The sequence below is a fragment of the Pseudopipra pipra genome, chromosome 15 (assembly GCF_036250125.1).
Source record: "Pseudopipra pipra isolate bDixPip1 chromosome 15, bDixPip1.hap1, whole genome shotgun sequence".
In the NCBI taxonomy this organism is placed as follows: domain Eukaryota; kingdom Metazoa; phylum Chordata; class Aves; order Passeriformes; family Pipridae; genus Pseudopipra; species Pseudopipra pipra.
The window spans coordinates 7,022,252-7,037,035 of NC_087563.1; the positions used below are offsets into that span (position 1 = coordinate 7,022,252).

At 47.5% G+C, this 14,784-nt stretch overlaps 2 protein-coding genes across 2 annotated transcripts in view; both read right to left on the reverse strand.

Annotated features, from left to right (window-relative positions):
- The window catches only part of KDM3B (lysine demethylase 3B), a 45,982-nt gene extending 44,920 nt beyond the window's left edge, over positions 1-1,062 (reverse strand). Inside the window, exon 1 of the mRNA XM_064671622.1 lies at positions 800-1,062. Coding sequence (XP_064527692.1) covers positions 800-970 — 171 coding nt within the window. The 5' untranslated portion in view covers positions 971-1,062. The remainder of the gene's footprint in view (positions 1-799) is intronic.
- Positions 1,063-2,942: 1,880 nt separating this feature from the next.
- LOC135422462 (C-terminal-binding protein 2) lies at positions 2,943-14,164 on the reverse strand. Its single transcript, XM_064671628.1, has 9 exons — positions 14,008-14,164; positions 13,218-13,372; positions 12,982-13,126; positions 10,355-10,561; positions 9,535-9,749; positions 8,620-8,750; positions 8,324-8,451; positions 7,656-7,776; positions 2,943-6,609 (listed from the first exon to the last, which is right to left on the reverse strand). The coding sequence occupies exons 1-9, from the start codon at positions 14,054-14,056 to the stop codon at positions 6,438-6,440; spliced, it is 1,323 nt and encodes a 440-aa protein (XP_064527698.1). The 5' UTR covers positions 14,057-14,164; the 3' UTR covers positions 2,943-6,437.
- Between the last annotated feature and the right edge of the window lie 620 nt (positions 14,165-14,784).

Here is a 14,784-nt window from a genome sequence, read left to right on the forward strand (position 1 = left end):
AGCAAGGCCAAACAAAGCAGCATCAAGACTGTAGGATGTCAAGGAAACTTCTCAAAGTTGGAAGTCTGTAAAGAAGCCCGAAGAACTTATCGTAACAACTAATTTCTGATTTTTAAAAAAGCCAATCATAAAGAGAACTAGAACTCTTCACAAACATAGAACTTCGTTTTCCCTACGGGGGGTCATTGTACAGCCCTCCGAAGCACACCATTACTTACAGAACTGACACGGGCAAAGGGAAACAGCATGTTTCAAGATACCAATACCTTTCAAAAGCTCTTTTTAGGGATCTCCACCCAAGTGTTTCACTGAGCCATACTAGAAATACACCAAAGAAATGCTAAAGAGTGTTTAAACACAGTATACAAAGCCCAAACTCCCACAGCCTGAGACAGAATTAAGCTGATGATCCTCAACCAAGATTATGCCCTCAGTGTATATTTTCATACACCATTCAGTCTTATCAAGAATATTTAACATCTTCCCGGGGGGTAAAAAAAAAACAAACCAAACCAAAACAAGCAAACCCAAACCCCAACACTTGAGAGGTTACGCACAGCTCAGCATCCCTATCCCGGACGCGTCTGTCTCACGTGTAAGTTCCAGCCCCCGGCCCGGCGCTGCCGGACCCCTCGCACACCTGCCGGGCCGCTCTCGCCGCAGGCCGTGCCCGGCGCTGCCCGTCCCGGAGCGCGTCCTGCGCTGCACGGAGGGCTCGGGCCGCCGGCACCGCCCGCCCCCGGCCCGGCACTCGCGGGAGCCCCGACCCGCGCCCCCCCCCGCCCCGCCCGGGCCTCACCGCCAGGTCCTGCGGCACCGCTCCGCTCATGGCCCGCACGGTGCCGCTCCGCCAGGCCCGCGCGGGCAGCGCAGGCCCCGGCTCCGGCCCCGCCGCTTCGCCCTCGCCCGGCCCCGCCGCCAGCAGCAGCAGGAGCCGCTTCCCCACGGGGGAGGCCGCCGCGTCCGCCATCCCCGCCGGGCAGAGCCGCCGCCGCCCGAGCGCTCCGGCCGCCGCCGCCCGAGACACCGAGAGGCTCCTGCCCCGCGCTGGGCCCGAGCGCCGCCCGCCGCCGTCCCGGCGTGCACCGCGCCGGCCGCCCGGCCCCACAGCGCCCCGCGCGGGACGGGCGGGACCGGCGGCGTGAGGGGAGCGGGCGGGGAACGGGACAGGAGCCGGGACAGGGACCGGAGGCGTGAGAACGGCACAGGGGCCGGGATAGGGACTGGCGGTGTGAGGGGAACGGGACAGGGACCGGAGGCGTGAGAGGAGCAGGCGGAGGAACGGGAGAGGGGCCGGGACGGGGATCGGAGGCGTGAGGGGAACGGGACAGGGACCGAGACACTGCCGGGCGATGTGAAGGGAACGGGCGGGGGAACGGGATAGGGACCGAGACACTGCCGGGCGATGTGAGGGGAACGGGCGGGGGAACGGGATAGGGACCGGGCTGTGAGAGGGGAACTGGGGCAGAGAACAGGCACGGTGTGACGGGGGAACCGGGACGGGAACGGGGCCAGGGCGGTGTGAGGAGAACCGGGACAGGGAACGAGGCGGTGTGAGGGGAACCGGGATAGGGAACCGGGATAGGGAAACGGGCCGGTGTGAGGCGATCCGGGACGGGGGAATGGGACAGGGAGACGGGATAGGGATCGAGGCGGTGTGAGGAGAACCGGGGCAGGAAAGGGGTCGGTGTGAGGGGACTCCACGACAGGGAAACGGGACAGAGAAGCGGAACGGTGTGAGGGACGGGACCGGGACGGGAACCGGGGCGGTGTGAGGGGCTGCTGGGAGGGGGAACCCGAGACAGCCGGTCATCGGGCAGGAGCCTTCCTGCGGCAGGGCCTCTCACGAACGCCAAGTTCAAAACCTGGAGTTATCGAAGAAATTAAGGAGCTTTAACCTAAATTTCGAGGTAAACCCAGAGAAGAACCAGTGCCCGTGTCTGAGGCTGGATCCTACGGCTGGCATGAGGAACTGCACTGTGCCGGGTGCGTTGCTTTCCCGTGAGGCAGATTTTGGAAAGGCATGTATTTAGGGAGTGATTAAGATACAAAATCTTAATGAATTCAGCTGTCATGAGGAACTGGTAAATTTGAACAGTTCTCATGCAGCATAGTACATTGCCCTGAACTTGCCCCTTTTCAACATGAACCACCACAAAATACTTCAGAACCCCACAGCTGGAAAAATGACATGGTTTTACATCTGTTTCTGTTTGTGCAGAAATAGTACCATCATGTGAAAGATTCCAAGTGGTCCTATATCCCCCTCCCATTCCACCAGCTCAGACTCACATTGCCATGATAAAGCAGGCCAGCATTTCCCATCTCCTGAGCACGGTGGTGGGTATTCAAAAGGCACACATCAGTTAGACCAACAGTGATGAAATCCACCAGGGGGTTCTTAACTGTCATTAATGATCGACCCAGGGAGCATAGGCCATAAAGCATGAATTAACTTCAACTTATGAAATACTTAACAACTTTTCTATGCTAATTGCTAATTCTGTTGCACCAACTTCTATTACAGTTAGAAAACTTAAGTTTCATGGCTTAATTCTGTGTGTTAATTTCAAATACTATTTTACTGTAAAAGGGTGAAGACAGGTACTGCTGTTAAATTACCCACTTCAATGGCTGCTAAACCAGTACAATTCCAACTCGTGAGAAGTCAGGTAAGTAACCATCAGGTGCCATCCAAAAGTGTCCCTTAAGCACTGAAGATGCCTACTTCTCCAGTCTGTACCCTTCCCGGCCTTGACTGATGGTCAATGCTCCAGAATCCAAAGCAAGTAATTTGCCAGAGTGGCTGATCCAGGGACTGACTGTGTGGTTTCTCTTATTTGGGAAAAGCAGGACTGATGCAGACGCTCACCTGTACAGGTTCTCAACCCTCCCCTTCAGTATCGTACCTAAGGCCACCCCTTCCATAGACAGCAGCCGTGTTCTTTGGAGAATTTTATTAAAATATATCCAAGAAGTAATCAAACATTTTCTTATGAGTCAGGAGAGAACTGAAGTGAGAAAAACATCTGTACAGAGGACAGTGCTGTAAGTTTTTCTTTACATGCTTTATTTCAATGTTTCACAGTTTAGTCATTGTCTACAAAAATATATTTCTGAAACTCTGAGTCCTCTATAAAAAAAGCTGGTCAGCAGCAGTGACCCTGACAAACAGAATGTACCTTGGGACAGTGTGAGCACCTCCTGTAAGCAGATTAGTGCAGCTAGGGCACTCCTGCCTCACCCTGGGAGACTTCTGTTCTTTGGGATTAAAGCTCTGCACTAGTTCTGAAGGAAGGCATTAAAAAAAAAAAAATCATTCCACTTCTGTATACTGCACTAAGCTTGGGAGGGGGAGCTGCAAGTCAGTGTATCACACAGCAGAAAGTGCTAACAAAGCACTTGGCACTCAGGGAAAGGAGAAGACCTCAGGGTGCTTTAGTACTGGTAAATTTTTCTTTGAGCTCTCCGTTCAGAACAGCCTTTGTCTGGTGATAATAGGTTCAGGCTGTCAGCAGAGGTACAAATGGCAAACAGGCATAGTAATCCTATAAGCGCAAAGAGAGTCCTTTTTTGAGGACAGGATAAGAGTTCTGTTCAGTTTTACATCAACATTTTCTGCTGTGGCTTTAATCAAGGGGAAAATTGCCTTCAAAACCAATCATAAGTTGTTGGACAGAACAGAGTCACTATCAGTGCTGTCAGCTTCAACTCCTTAGTACCCATAACTGGAAATATTCCTTATAACATCAATTATTTAATTCCTACGCTTACTAGTCACCAGTGTATCTAGCCACCACAAATAAGAACTGAGAAACTCAAGTGTCCCCCAAATGAGATCTTTCTACTCTTCCTCTGCTCAGTTATTTGACTGGTCTACAGAGATACCTGCAGTTAAGAAAAAAAAATAAATTGCCTCTTTTAAAAAAATAAATCTATCTTGCATTGTGCTCTAGAAAAGACAAGGTCAATGTACTCTGATCCTCAGAGCTCATCATTAGAAGCCCCTTACCACAAAATAAATCTCAGACCTGAACCCCTAAGCAGGGCAGGAATTTTCAGCAGCAAGTAAGAGTAGTTATTGACAGACTGCTTCCCTAATGTGGTAATAGACAGAAGATGAGCTCTCTGAAAACTTTTCCACACCTGCCTGTCAGAAGAAGAGTTTTCTGAGCCAGCAGCTTGTGAAATCTAGATTTCCTTGAGATTAGAGAATTCAGGAAAGTGCTGCTGGTTATTTTAGGTACATCTGCAATCAATGGGCTTCTGAGCTCTAGGCTTTTGTTCAGAAAAAGTTCTCCTGTAACTTGTGCCTACCACCAGTCCCAGTCTGATCTGCTAAACCTGAGCAGCCAAGGAGGTATATGAATTTTAAGTAGAATCAGCATCATCCACGAAAACACAGAAGCCATGAACCTTCACTGAGACAAATACCTTATCAAAAAAAGACACTCAGCACTAGAAAACTAATATCATCTCACTAATGCTAAACAGTTAAAGTGTAAAATCTGTAAGAAAACACCTGAAGTTTACTTCTTGACTATTTTCCTTTCTTGAATTGCTGGGGGGAGTGAGGGGGGTGGAGGAGAAAGGAAAGAATCACTTCACTGTATTAGTAGTAAGCCAGTATATAGAAGGCAGTGTTGGAGAAAAATTTAAAACCAGGAAAAAAATCTGAAAACTTACTGATTCCGAAAGCTTTCCTCACCTTCCCAAACTCAACAGCCTAAACAAGATTTTCATCCTCATACTTCAAGTTGTTTTTCCAGTCTGTTCCCATCTGTTCAGCTTCCAGTCACGGACACACAACAGAGAGAAGAATCAAGGGAGGCTGAGAAACCCACACATAGGGTTTTGCCTCCCATATAGCACCTACTTTATATGTCAACATGAACAAATCAATCAGAAATTGTTATGTCTTGTGCACAGAAAGCCTGTAACTAAAGTGTAACAAGATGAAATTAAAAGAAGATTTGGAATTAAAGAAAAATTTTGTCCCATGGAACCTCTTTTTCTGAAGATTCCACACCCCACAAAGAAGCAGTTCATATTCAGTCGTTTGTGAACTGGAAAAGACTTGTCAGCAACAATCCTGCCTTGGCTTCAGGTGAAAAGCTGAGTGTTCATTCTCCTTTAGTATCACAAAGCTTATTTACATAAAACAAACCGCCGTCTGGCCATGCCCTACCCTGCCATAGAGATGCAGGATATCAGAGAATCATAGAATACGCTGAGTTGGAGGGCACCCATCAGAATCAGAGTCCAACTCCTGGCCGTGTGCAGGACACCCCAGGAATCCCACCAAGTGCCTGACAGCGTTGGCCAAACGCTTCTTGAACTCAGACAGGCTTGGTGCTGCCACCACTTCCCTGGGGAGCCTTTTCCAGTCCTCAGTCACCCTCTGGGTGAAAAACCTTTTCCTGACTGTCAAAAGCCTTCTCCATCAGCACAGACAAGTGGGATGTCACCTCTAGCTGATGCAGTTATGCAAAAAGAAAAAAAAAAACCTGTAGCATAAAGTTTAGAATCCCAGCATGATGGATACCTTGTGGATAAACACTGCCACAGACTGTGAGGTACTTGTGTGTGAGGAACCAGCAACTGCAGCTGCACATTATTGCTACTTGCTGTCTCTCAGGGCAAGCTTTTCCCATTTCTGCATTCTCCTGCCTTCTCCAAGTTACACACTCCAGGGTGAACTATTCTGAAGCCTCACCAACACGGTGGCCACCAGAACACATTTGATGACATTTTAATCCCTTCCAAATTATTTACAAGGCTGGCTTTGAGACTGTTACTTTTAACTTCAGGCCTGGAACTGCATAGAGAAAATTTTGTGTGGTCAAGAACTAGCAGTACTTGCACTACGTCTCTTCTCACAGGAAGCATTAATTAAAACAAGCAAAGTAACACACAGAGCTTAGCCTAGGCTGCATTCTATCAAGGGCATAATGAAGACAGTAGTCACAACTTCTCCAATTCACTAGTATTTTTTCTAATATTCCAATGGCTACACTTAAGAGAGGTTCAGCCAAATTAAATTAAAGCTACAAGTCACAACTGAAAAGTGTGCACTGAAGTCTGGTGTCAGGAACACTGAGGACCACCCCTGATCAGGCGGCTTCACTTCTATTATCGAGTGCACAAGGACAGCTCCCTGTCACAGACAACTGAAGCAGATATATGGGAAAACTCATTCATTAAGCCAAGGGGAGGCAAGGTCACTGCTGCCATGCCCCAGAGAAGGAGAAAGATTCATTGAGAGATTATAACTAAAGGGTTACAAAAAGGCAAGAACTAAAGTTTGTCGGTAATGAAATGCATTCTCCCGTCCCATATGAACAGGAAACAGTCTCTGTAGGGTGTTAGAGAAGGTCCTAGGAGGAGATTACCTCCTACTTTTTTCTGCTGCCAAAGGAGAGGAGAGAAAGACGCTGCTATTGGTCAGCAGGAATCTCTCTGTCTGCATCCAGTTTGCTCGTCTCTCCTGGGGAAGGGGTACGTGGTGCAGAGTGAGAAACAGGAGGAATCCCATGAGCTACAATCCCTTCCACTACTGGTGGTTCTGGTAGCCCAGGGGTGGCTACTCCCACTACTCCTGGAGGAAACCTAAAACCAATAGAAACATAGAAGTTACAAGCTTGTCCAACAGTTATTCAAGGAGAAAGGAGCCGTGCCCTCAGACAACTGCTGAATACAAATCCCTCTTTCTAAAAAATTCTCTGAGATAGAACACAGGAAAAGTCTCCAGAGTACACTGAAGAGTAGCAGTGATATCCTAATGCCAAATGACACCTGTTCACAGAGATAGTCTCAGGTCACATACTAAGCATTTGGATAAAGGTACAAAGTTTATCTCCAGTGGAAAACAGCGTGAGGCACTGTATGAAGGCACCTGGAGGGCTGGGAATTCCCTCCCCATCAGCAGGAGGAATGTAAGCTGCAGTTATCCTTCACTGGGCTCCATGACAGAAAAAGTAAGGAGCTGAACTAAAAAAACAGCTAGATGCAAGATGAAAAACAGGAGAGCAACACTCATGAATTGCTAATGAACTATTTTTCCATTACTTCCATTCTGCCTCCCTGTGCCGCCTTCATAAATATATCTGAACCTCTGTAGATCTCTCATAGAAGGGAAGGATATATTACCTACTTTGCAGATGGGAGAAAAACAGAAGGGAAGCAGCCTGCCCACAATCACTTGGCAGGTCTGTAACAGATAAACAAACTGAAATACACTATATTTAGACCACTGAACAAAATCCACTGGACAATATCTCAATAATAGTCCACATCTGGGCTACAGGCAAGAACTGTCCTTTGTTTATACAGCCCTAATGATATGCACAACTTCTAAATGTTAAGTTCCATGCCTTTCTGGGAGGCATCCAGCAGACTTTCTTATATTAAGATATCTCTTGGGCAGGTCTTGCAAGGATTTGCAAAAATTGACTAGTATGCAGCTGGACCTAAATATGACCAAGTACGTGTTAAATCCTAGTACAGGTTTAGAAGAGCTGCTGTTAAGAGCTCATATACAGAGTATGTAGGAACACAGACATACCTGCTTGCAGGTACAAGTACTTCTCAAACCCGCAGAGGGATGTTGGCCTACTTCAGCAGGAAGATATGCTTGGCCAACCTACATATCTCACCTGTAAGCTGCAGCTCCGTTGAGTTCTGGGTGGACAGTTGCAGGATCAATACTGGACCACTGAGCTGCTAACAGCAAGTACTCCTTATTAACACAGTTCCTCAAAGCATCGGGTATGTGACCTGCAAGAGCACCAAGAATGACAAAAAAAACCCAGGACACAGGTAGGGGGGAGCTTGTTCCCTGCAGCATTTACAAAGGAGAGCAGAAAGGAAATGTGCAACATCTTTTTCATCTACCTCCACAGGATAACAGTGGGCAGGGGAGACTCTCCTCTGAGCACCTGGTCTCTGGAGAAGACAAGAAATTGATCCTTCCTTCCCACTTCTGTGATCTTGGGAAAATTATTGACCACAACCTGCAATTGCTAAGCCTCGGCCTTTCAAGAGACAACACGTACTACTTCAGGAAAAACAGTCTGACTGTCAAAGGAATTACTGCAAAGGATTTGGAAGATGTAGTTAAAAGGCTTCCCCAGGGATAGAAAGAGCCATTCCAGCATTAGGTACAAGATTCTCAGAAGGCAAAGATACAATTATGAACTTACACACCAATTCCAGAAACCAGTTACTGAGTCCAAGTTTTCAGAACAAGCAGCATAATCCTTGCAGGGAACTAAAAGAACACTAATTCAGCAGCAGCTGCAGAGCACACAGTCTCCTTCATTACCTGTAATAGCTCTGCGGATCTCTTTAGCTGCGTCTTCTCTGGATTCAATGGAAGCCTGTTCACTGTACCAGGCAGTGTGAGGGGTGCAGATAACATTGGGTGCATCTTTTAAGGGCCCCTGAGCAAAACTGAGGGAGGAAACAAAAAAAAAAAAAGTATTTTCTCTCCAGAAGTGATAACCCCATCTGTCGTCTTGGGCATCACTGTAACCCAATAACAAAAAAACCCCAAAAGAATCATCCAGCTTAGGTGATGTGAATCACCAGACAGCAGCAGGCATGCAGGTACAGTGTTACCTGAAAGGCTCAGACTCATGCACATCCAATGCTGTTCCTCTGATTCTCCCCTCTTTCAAGGCTTGTGCTAAGGCTTTCTCATCTACCAGCCCTCCCCGGGCTGTGTTCACTAAGAAGCAGCCCTGACGCATCTGGAAGAAGAAAAATATTAAGTGCATTGAGAATGAGACTTTTCATGGAAGCTAAGTGAATCTTGGGAAGTCTACTGGAAATGAGCAGGAGTCTGCAGTGATTAGATGAGGCCTGCAGGAATTAGGAGTGCTCTCACTGCAAAGCTAACCACAGGGGAAATGCCTGCAAGCAATGCTTGAGAAATTTGCTTTAAAAATGAACAAACAAAACCACAAGACACCAAGGGCAAAAGTGGAACTCTCAAGTTCTGCACTCCATATTCATCCTACTACATTAAAAAAGAAAGAGGACATGAATCAATTATCCAGCTATACAAAACTGGACTACAACATCCAGATGTCTCTCATAAAAGCACTGGAAAGCATTCATATACTAGTGGAGTATAGCCCGAGACTGACTTTGCAGTGGGCTTGGGCAGAGAAGCTTTGGCAGAGTTGTGTAAAAAAAAGGTACACAGTCCCAGCCACACCACTTCTGGCTCTAACCAGCACAGTAAATTACACATTTTAAAGATAATCTGAAATTACTGAACCACCCAAAATATTCTTTATAAATGATATTACTTGGCAAGAAGAGCCAATCCTGTTCTTCTCTTTAACATGAAATTCTACACAGCACAAAGCACAGGCACCCGGATCCACACGCTCCCAGCCTCCCAAGGCAGCAGGAGGCACACAACAGAGGCAGCAGGATTCACACGCTCTCAGCCTCTGTGAAAGCAGCAGTTTCTGTTTGCATTCATTTCCACAGCGCTCTGTGGGGGAAATCAAGCTCCTGCTGCACCTGTTTAATAGTGAAGTCATTGATGAGGTGATGGTTATGTTCATTCAGGCTGCAGTGCAATGTGATGCAATCGCTGTGCATTAGTAGATCCTGCAGGGTTCCTACTCGTTGTAAACCCAAGGATCGCTCCACTCCATCCGGCAGATAGGGATCATAGAAAATCACGTTGAAGCCAAAGGACTTGGCTCGCAGAGCCACTGCCTGTCCAACTCGGCCTTCACAAAAGAAAACCCACAATCATCAAGGAAAGGTAAAACAAACTTTAAAGACAAGATACTGAGGTAGACTGGGAGCCTACACTGGAGTTTACTGCCAGGGCCCAAGGTACTGCAGCCCTGGAAACCCCCAGGATTGCCATAGGGATCCGGAGGAGGCTATTCAGTGCTGATCCTATGTGGCTAATTCTAGTCTTTCCCCATGCAATAACCAGAGCTTAGTCTAGAAGGAGCTCTGTTTCCAAATCAAATCTGGACCCTGAGTCAGAGGTAGTAATAATCTGACTACAAGAACTTAGAGAAGGAATTGGTAGCTTTCAGGAGGCTTTGTACTGATACAAAGCCCAGCACACAGGGAAACAGTCACCAAGAAGAGCTGTATGAATGTTCCAATTCTATCCACTTGAAATCAAAAAAAGAATCCCCAATCCCATGCCATACACCCAACTCTTGAAGATATCCAGCATGACAGAATAGGGCACTAGCATTCCTTAGGAGTCAGTGTGTTTCACAAAGAACAGCTGTAAAATTATCGCTTTTTTCACTCTTAGGTTCCCAAAAATTTCCAGAGTTCTCTTTTCAGTGTAACAATGGCCATCACTTACCCAGTCCAATGATGCCCAAAGTCTCCCCACGGATACGCACAGCGCCTCCAGCCACCTCCCGAATCTGTTCCACACTCGAGGCTCGGTTCCCTTCCCGCAGAGCCTGGTGGAGCCAAGTGACTCGGCGATAGAGGTTCAAGATGTGGCAGAGGGTGGAGTCAGCAGTCTCCTCTACTGAGGAGGAAGGGATGTTGCAAACTGCAATGCCTACAAAGCCATAGAGGTCATATAAGATTTTTAGCATCACAATGCTGAACCAACATAAAGCTCTTTAGGCACAAATCCTGAAAGATAATTCAGTTCTCCGGAACTACTGCTGAGAAACATGGGATTCATTTCAGAAGCTCATTCTACAACAACACAGATGTGACCAACCAGCTTTTCAATCCCCCAGGAAACACCACTCCTTCCTTTTAAATATCCACTTGATTGACACACTCACCAGAAAAGAAAGCCCAAACAGGTCAAAATGAGAAAACTGGGTCATACAAGTGATGCAAGAAACTGACTTTTAGGAGACATGCATTCAAAAAGATGCACTCTGTCCACAGATACCCCTGACAGATTAATTGGCAGACTGTAGAATTGAGACAGATGGCTGAGCTCCTTCATGCATCACAGTCCAGATGCTCACTGCAAGCATCAGCCTCCCCAGGAGCAACAATAAGTAACTAACTCATTAAATGCAGAGAGAAGCCACAGGAGCCTCTCTATTCATTTGAAGTTATGCTTAAAAATAACAATACAACACTACTCTAGAATAACATACAACCACAAGGACCATAAAACCCATGGCTAGAAGTATCAGGTAAATTAGTAATGCAAATGAGTTGAAGTCCTAAAAGCATAAATTAGTGTCAGAAAAGGAAAAGATGGAACACTGTATCAAATTCTGGTCATTCCTGAGCAGTCTATTTACTTTAAAAAAAAAAAAAAAAGAAGGAGGAGGGCTGGCAAAATAGCACTTCACTGCTGCTACCCTTCAACAAACCAGCCAAGAAATAAAAATAATGACCAGATGAGAAAATGGTCTCTTCCCAAACATTACCTCAGCCACTTGTCAAACCAAGGCAACTCTTCTGCCTCAAAAGACCACCACCCAGCTAAAAACTAGGAGTAAAATCTAGGCAATGGTTGAAGGCATCACTGTTTTGTAAGCCTATTCAGAGGAGACATTTCACTTAACCCAGACCATGCTTTCCCATGAGAACTGCAAGAGCAATGGCCACAGACAATCCCAGATATTTGACTCCTCTCTATCAAATCATTTCCAATTGTGCCATAATGCCACACAGATAACTTGGAGGATGTGAGCAAAGGTGACAGGAAACCCCAATTTCTCTTAATCTCACTGGTTACCATCTCACTCAACTCTAAACAAGCCCTATGCATCCATCTGTCACACAGCTAGACACAGATTTGTCTTAACCTGCAATATTATGCCTAATGCAAGAAAACGCAAACACACACAACAGCCCTTTGGTCTGAAGATTCAGAACACACAAGGAACAGCATCTCACCTCAGAATGAATTAAAGGGCCTGGCTAAGCATGAAAATAACCATTAATTGTCCATGGAAAGCACATCTGGCCATCCATAAGAGTCATCATACTATTGCTCCAAAGCAAAAGCAGCAAGCAACAGCCTGATGGCGAAAGAAGTTTGACTCATTTCACCTTGGGTTAATGAGTGCGAGAAAGCTCTGAATCTGAATGAATCCAAGATATGGATGGTGACTGCAAGTAGAGAAACCTGAGACTAGATCAGGTTCCAAACTCAGCCCAAATATGTAAAGGCTGGATGAAAGCCAGGGACCTTGCCAGGAACTCCTGAGACTATTCCCTTGAATCATCCAGATGAGAAGGCTCTTTAGACTCAGTTCAAGCTCTAGCCAAATACACACTCTTCATTTATTTGCAATTCATCTGTTCTTACAGATCTGAACACTGTAATGCCTGTCTCAATTTCATATACAAATACCTACACTTGATTTAAGCTTAACCTGACCTGCATTACATTAAGGAAGGTTTCAAATCCCTGACATTGAAAAAACTTGAAAAAGAAGGGGCAGGGTAGTTCAGTGATCCATCTCAGCCTGGAGACTACAAGGTAGAGAAGTCTCACTGCCATGTGTTTAAGATATAGCAGCTTTTTGTCACCTGGTCCAGAGGTTCTTCACATGCCTAGGGCTCTAAAGGGATCACTAATAAAGTTCTGAATCAGAACCTACCTGCAGATACAAAATTAACAGGAAAACTCATCAAGCATTTACAGTGAGTTTATCCTGCATCAGCATCTACAGGCAGCTTTCAGACATCAGTTTGATGAACACTCACAAAAAACCCAAGGTTGCCTCACCAAAAGTTACTTAGACCCCATATTCAGGTTCCTGAATCCCTCACAGCAACAAAGACACCAACATCTATAGCAGAGCAATCTGAGAACTGAGAATCTTTCTTCCAAGTCCCAATATTGGTCAGCTTCCTCAAGATGCCTGATACTGAGCAACCCCAAATCTTCACATAAAAGTTTTTAAATGCACTTGGCTATAAAGCACCAAAACACACGCAGTGTTCCACTCCACATTCAGTTGTGAGTGCAACACACACCTACTGGTGCCGTCATACCTAATTCTGCAGCAGATTTGATGTCAACATTGTCATAGCCACTGCCAATACGCACAATGACCCTGAGGGCTTTGAATTTCTCCAGATCCTGACGAGAAAGGGTAATGGTGTGATACATCAGAGCTCCTACTGCCTCATTCAGCACCTATAACAAAAACCAGTCCACATCAATATCTGGTTTGGTTACGTAGGAGGCAGAGCTGTTCTTCTGAATGCTTGCACGTTTTCTTGCCCACCTTTTCGTGAATTTCCTGAGTTGACTGAGCGTCACAAAATGCCACTGTAGCTACATCCTTCAAGATGGGCATCTCCACAGTGCAATCTCGTCCATCCAGGAGGGCAACCAGTGGCCGTGCTGGCATTGGACCATTCACAATAGGAGGCCGTATGCCTATTAGGAAAGTCAGCAGGAGTGATTACATAAAAGACAGGAATTCAGGAACCCTCCTTTGCTAGTCCAGTAAGTCACTAATAATATTTAGAAACACATTAGGCAAAGCAAAAGACATAAATAGGAAACATCGTGGCTAGGCTTCACGAACCAAGATTTGGGGGAGGGCTCTACCCACGTTTGTTACAAGCGCACTGGTGGCTAAAAAGCCAATACGAGATAGGCACGTCCGGTTGCAAAAGGCACAGCAGAAAGACTCCTTAGGCAAACACAGGGAAAAAAGCTGGTAAAAAATACAACCACCTCTGCCACCACTAAATAAAGGAAAAGAAAGTATGTTTTACCAATAATGAGATAATAGAGGTGCTCTACTCAGAAGCGCATTATCTTACTCCAGGCTCCTGAAACGAGTTACGAAGTCGCTTCAGGCCTCCCCATTACCGTGCCCACCCCTCCATCGCAGCCCAGATACTGTTTCCTCCTTGACGGAGCAGAACTCGTACGTTCTCGGGCCCTCCGATGCTCACTGGCACCCGCCCCTTTCTCGCAGGCCGCAGCAGCCCCCGCGGGCGGCGGGGCCCGGGCAGGGCCGATGCCTCCCCCGCCGCTGTCCGGGGCCGCCCGCCCCGCCTCACCTTCGCAGATCCGGTCCAGCCGCTGCCGCTTCACTTTGTGCCGGTCCATGGGCCGGGCGGGACGCGCCGCCCTCGGCGCCGCGCAGGGACCGGGAGCGGGACCCGTCACCGCCGCCCGCGCCGCGCCGGGGGGAAGCGGAAGGGCCGGGCCGGCCCCGCCGGCACCGGGGCAGCGCCGCTTCCGCTTCCGGAGCGCGCGGCGGGGCGGGGGAGTGGCCGCTCCGTGCCCGGCACTCGCGGGTCACGGCCGGCTCCGGAGCTGCGCGCAGGGAGCGGGCCAGGGAGGAGCCTGGGATGTAGCTTCAGGTCTTCCCGGGAAGCTCCCTACGGGGAGCTGTTCCAAGCAGCTCTGCCTCTGTCCGGCCCCTTTGCAGCCGTGTCTGCACCCCTGTGCCCTACTCCCGGGGCTGGGTCAGCGCCGCGATACTCGAGCACCCCGAGAATCCACTGCACGAATCACCACAAGGACAGGGGGAGGGACATCACCAAGCAAGTGCTGAACAGTTTATTGAAAAACAAATTAAAGCTGTTTATTACACAAAATTTCCTGGTACCTGATTGATGTCCATACAATTGATCTACTCTTACGCAGCCCTTTTCTTCCATACCCCCCACATTCCATTCAGATATGCCATAGCATGTTTTAACAAACCTGTGTGCCTTCCTCCCCCTCTGCCCTGGGGTTTGGTGGGCAAAAGATAACACGGTGATAATGGGAACTGCCAGCTGGTGACCGGTTGTTGGGAGGAAGACTCTTGAGGAAGTTTATAAACCTGC

Bases quoted from the DNA above. Each gene is read 5' to 3' on its own strand.
- LOC135422462 (XM_064671628.1), bottom strand. From the start codon at position 14,056: ATGGACCGGCACAAAGTGAAGCGGCAGCGGCTGGACCGGATCTGCGAA. The intron at 10,562-12,981 runs GTATGACGGCAC...ATGGCTTTGTAG, and splicing joins CAAATCTGCTGCAGAATTAG to GCATTGCAGTTTGCAACATC. The intron at 8,751-9,534 runs GTGCAGCAGGAG...TTCTTCTTCCAG, and splicing joins ATGACTTCACTATTAAACAG to ATGCGTCAGGGCTGCTTCTT.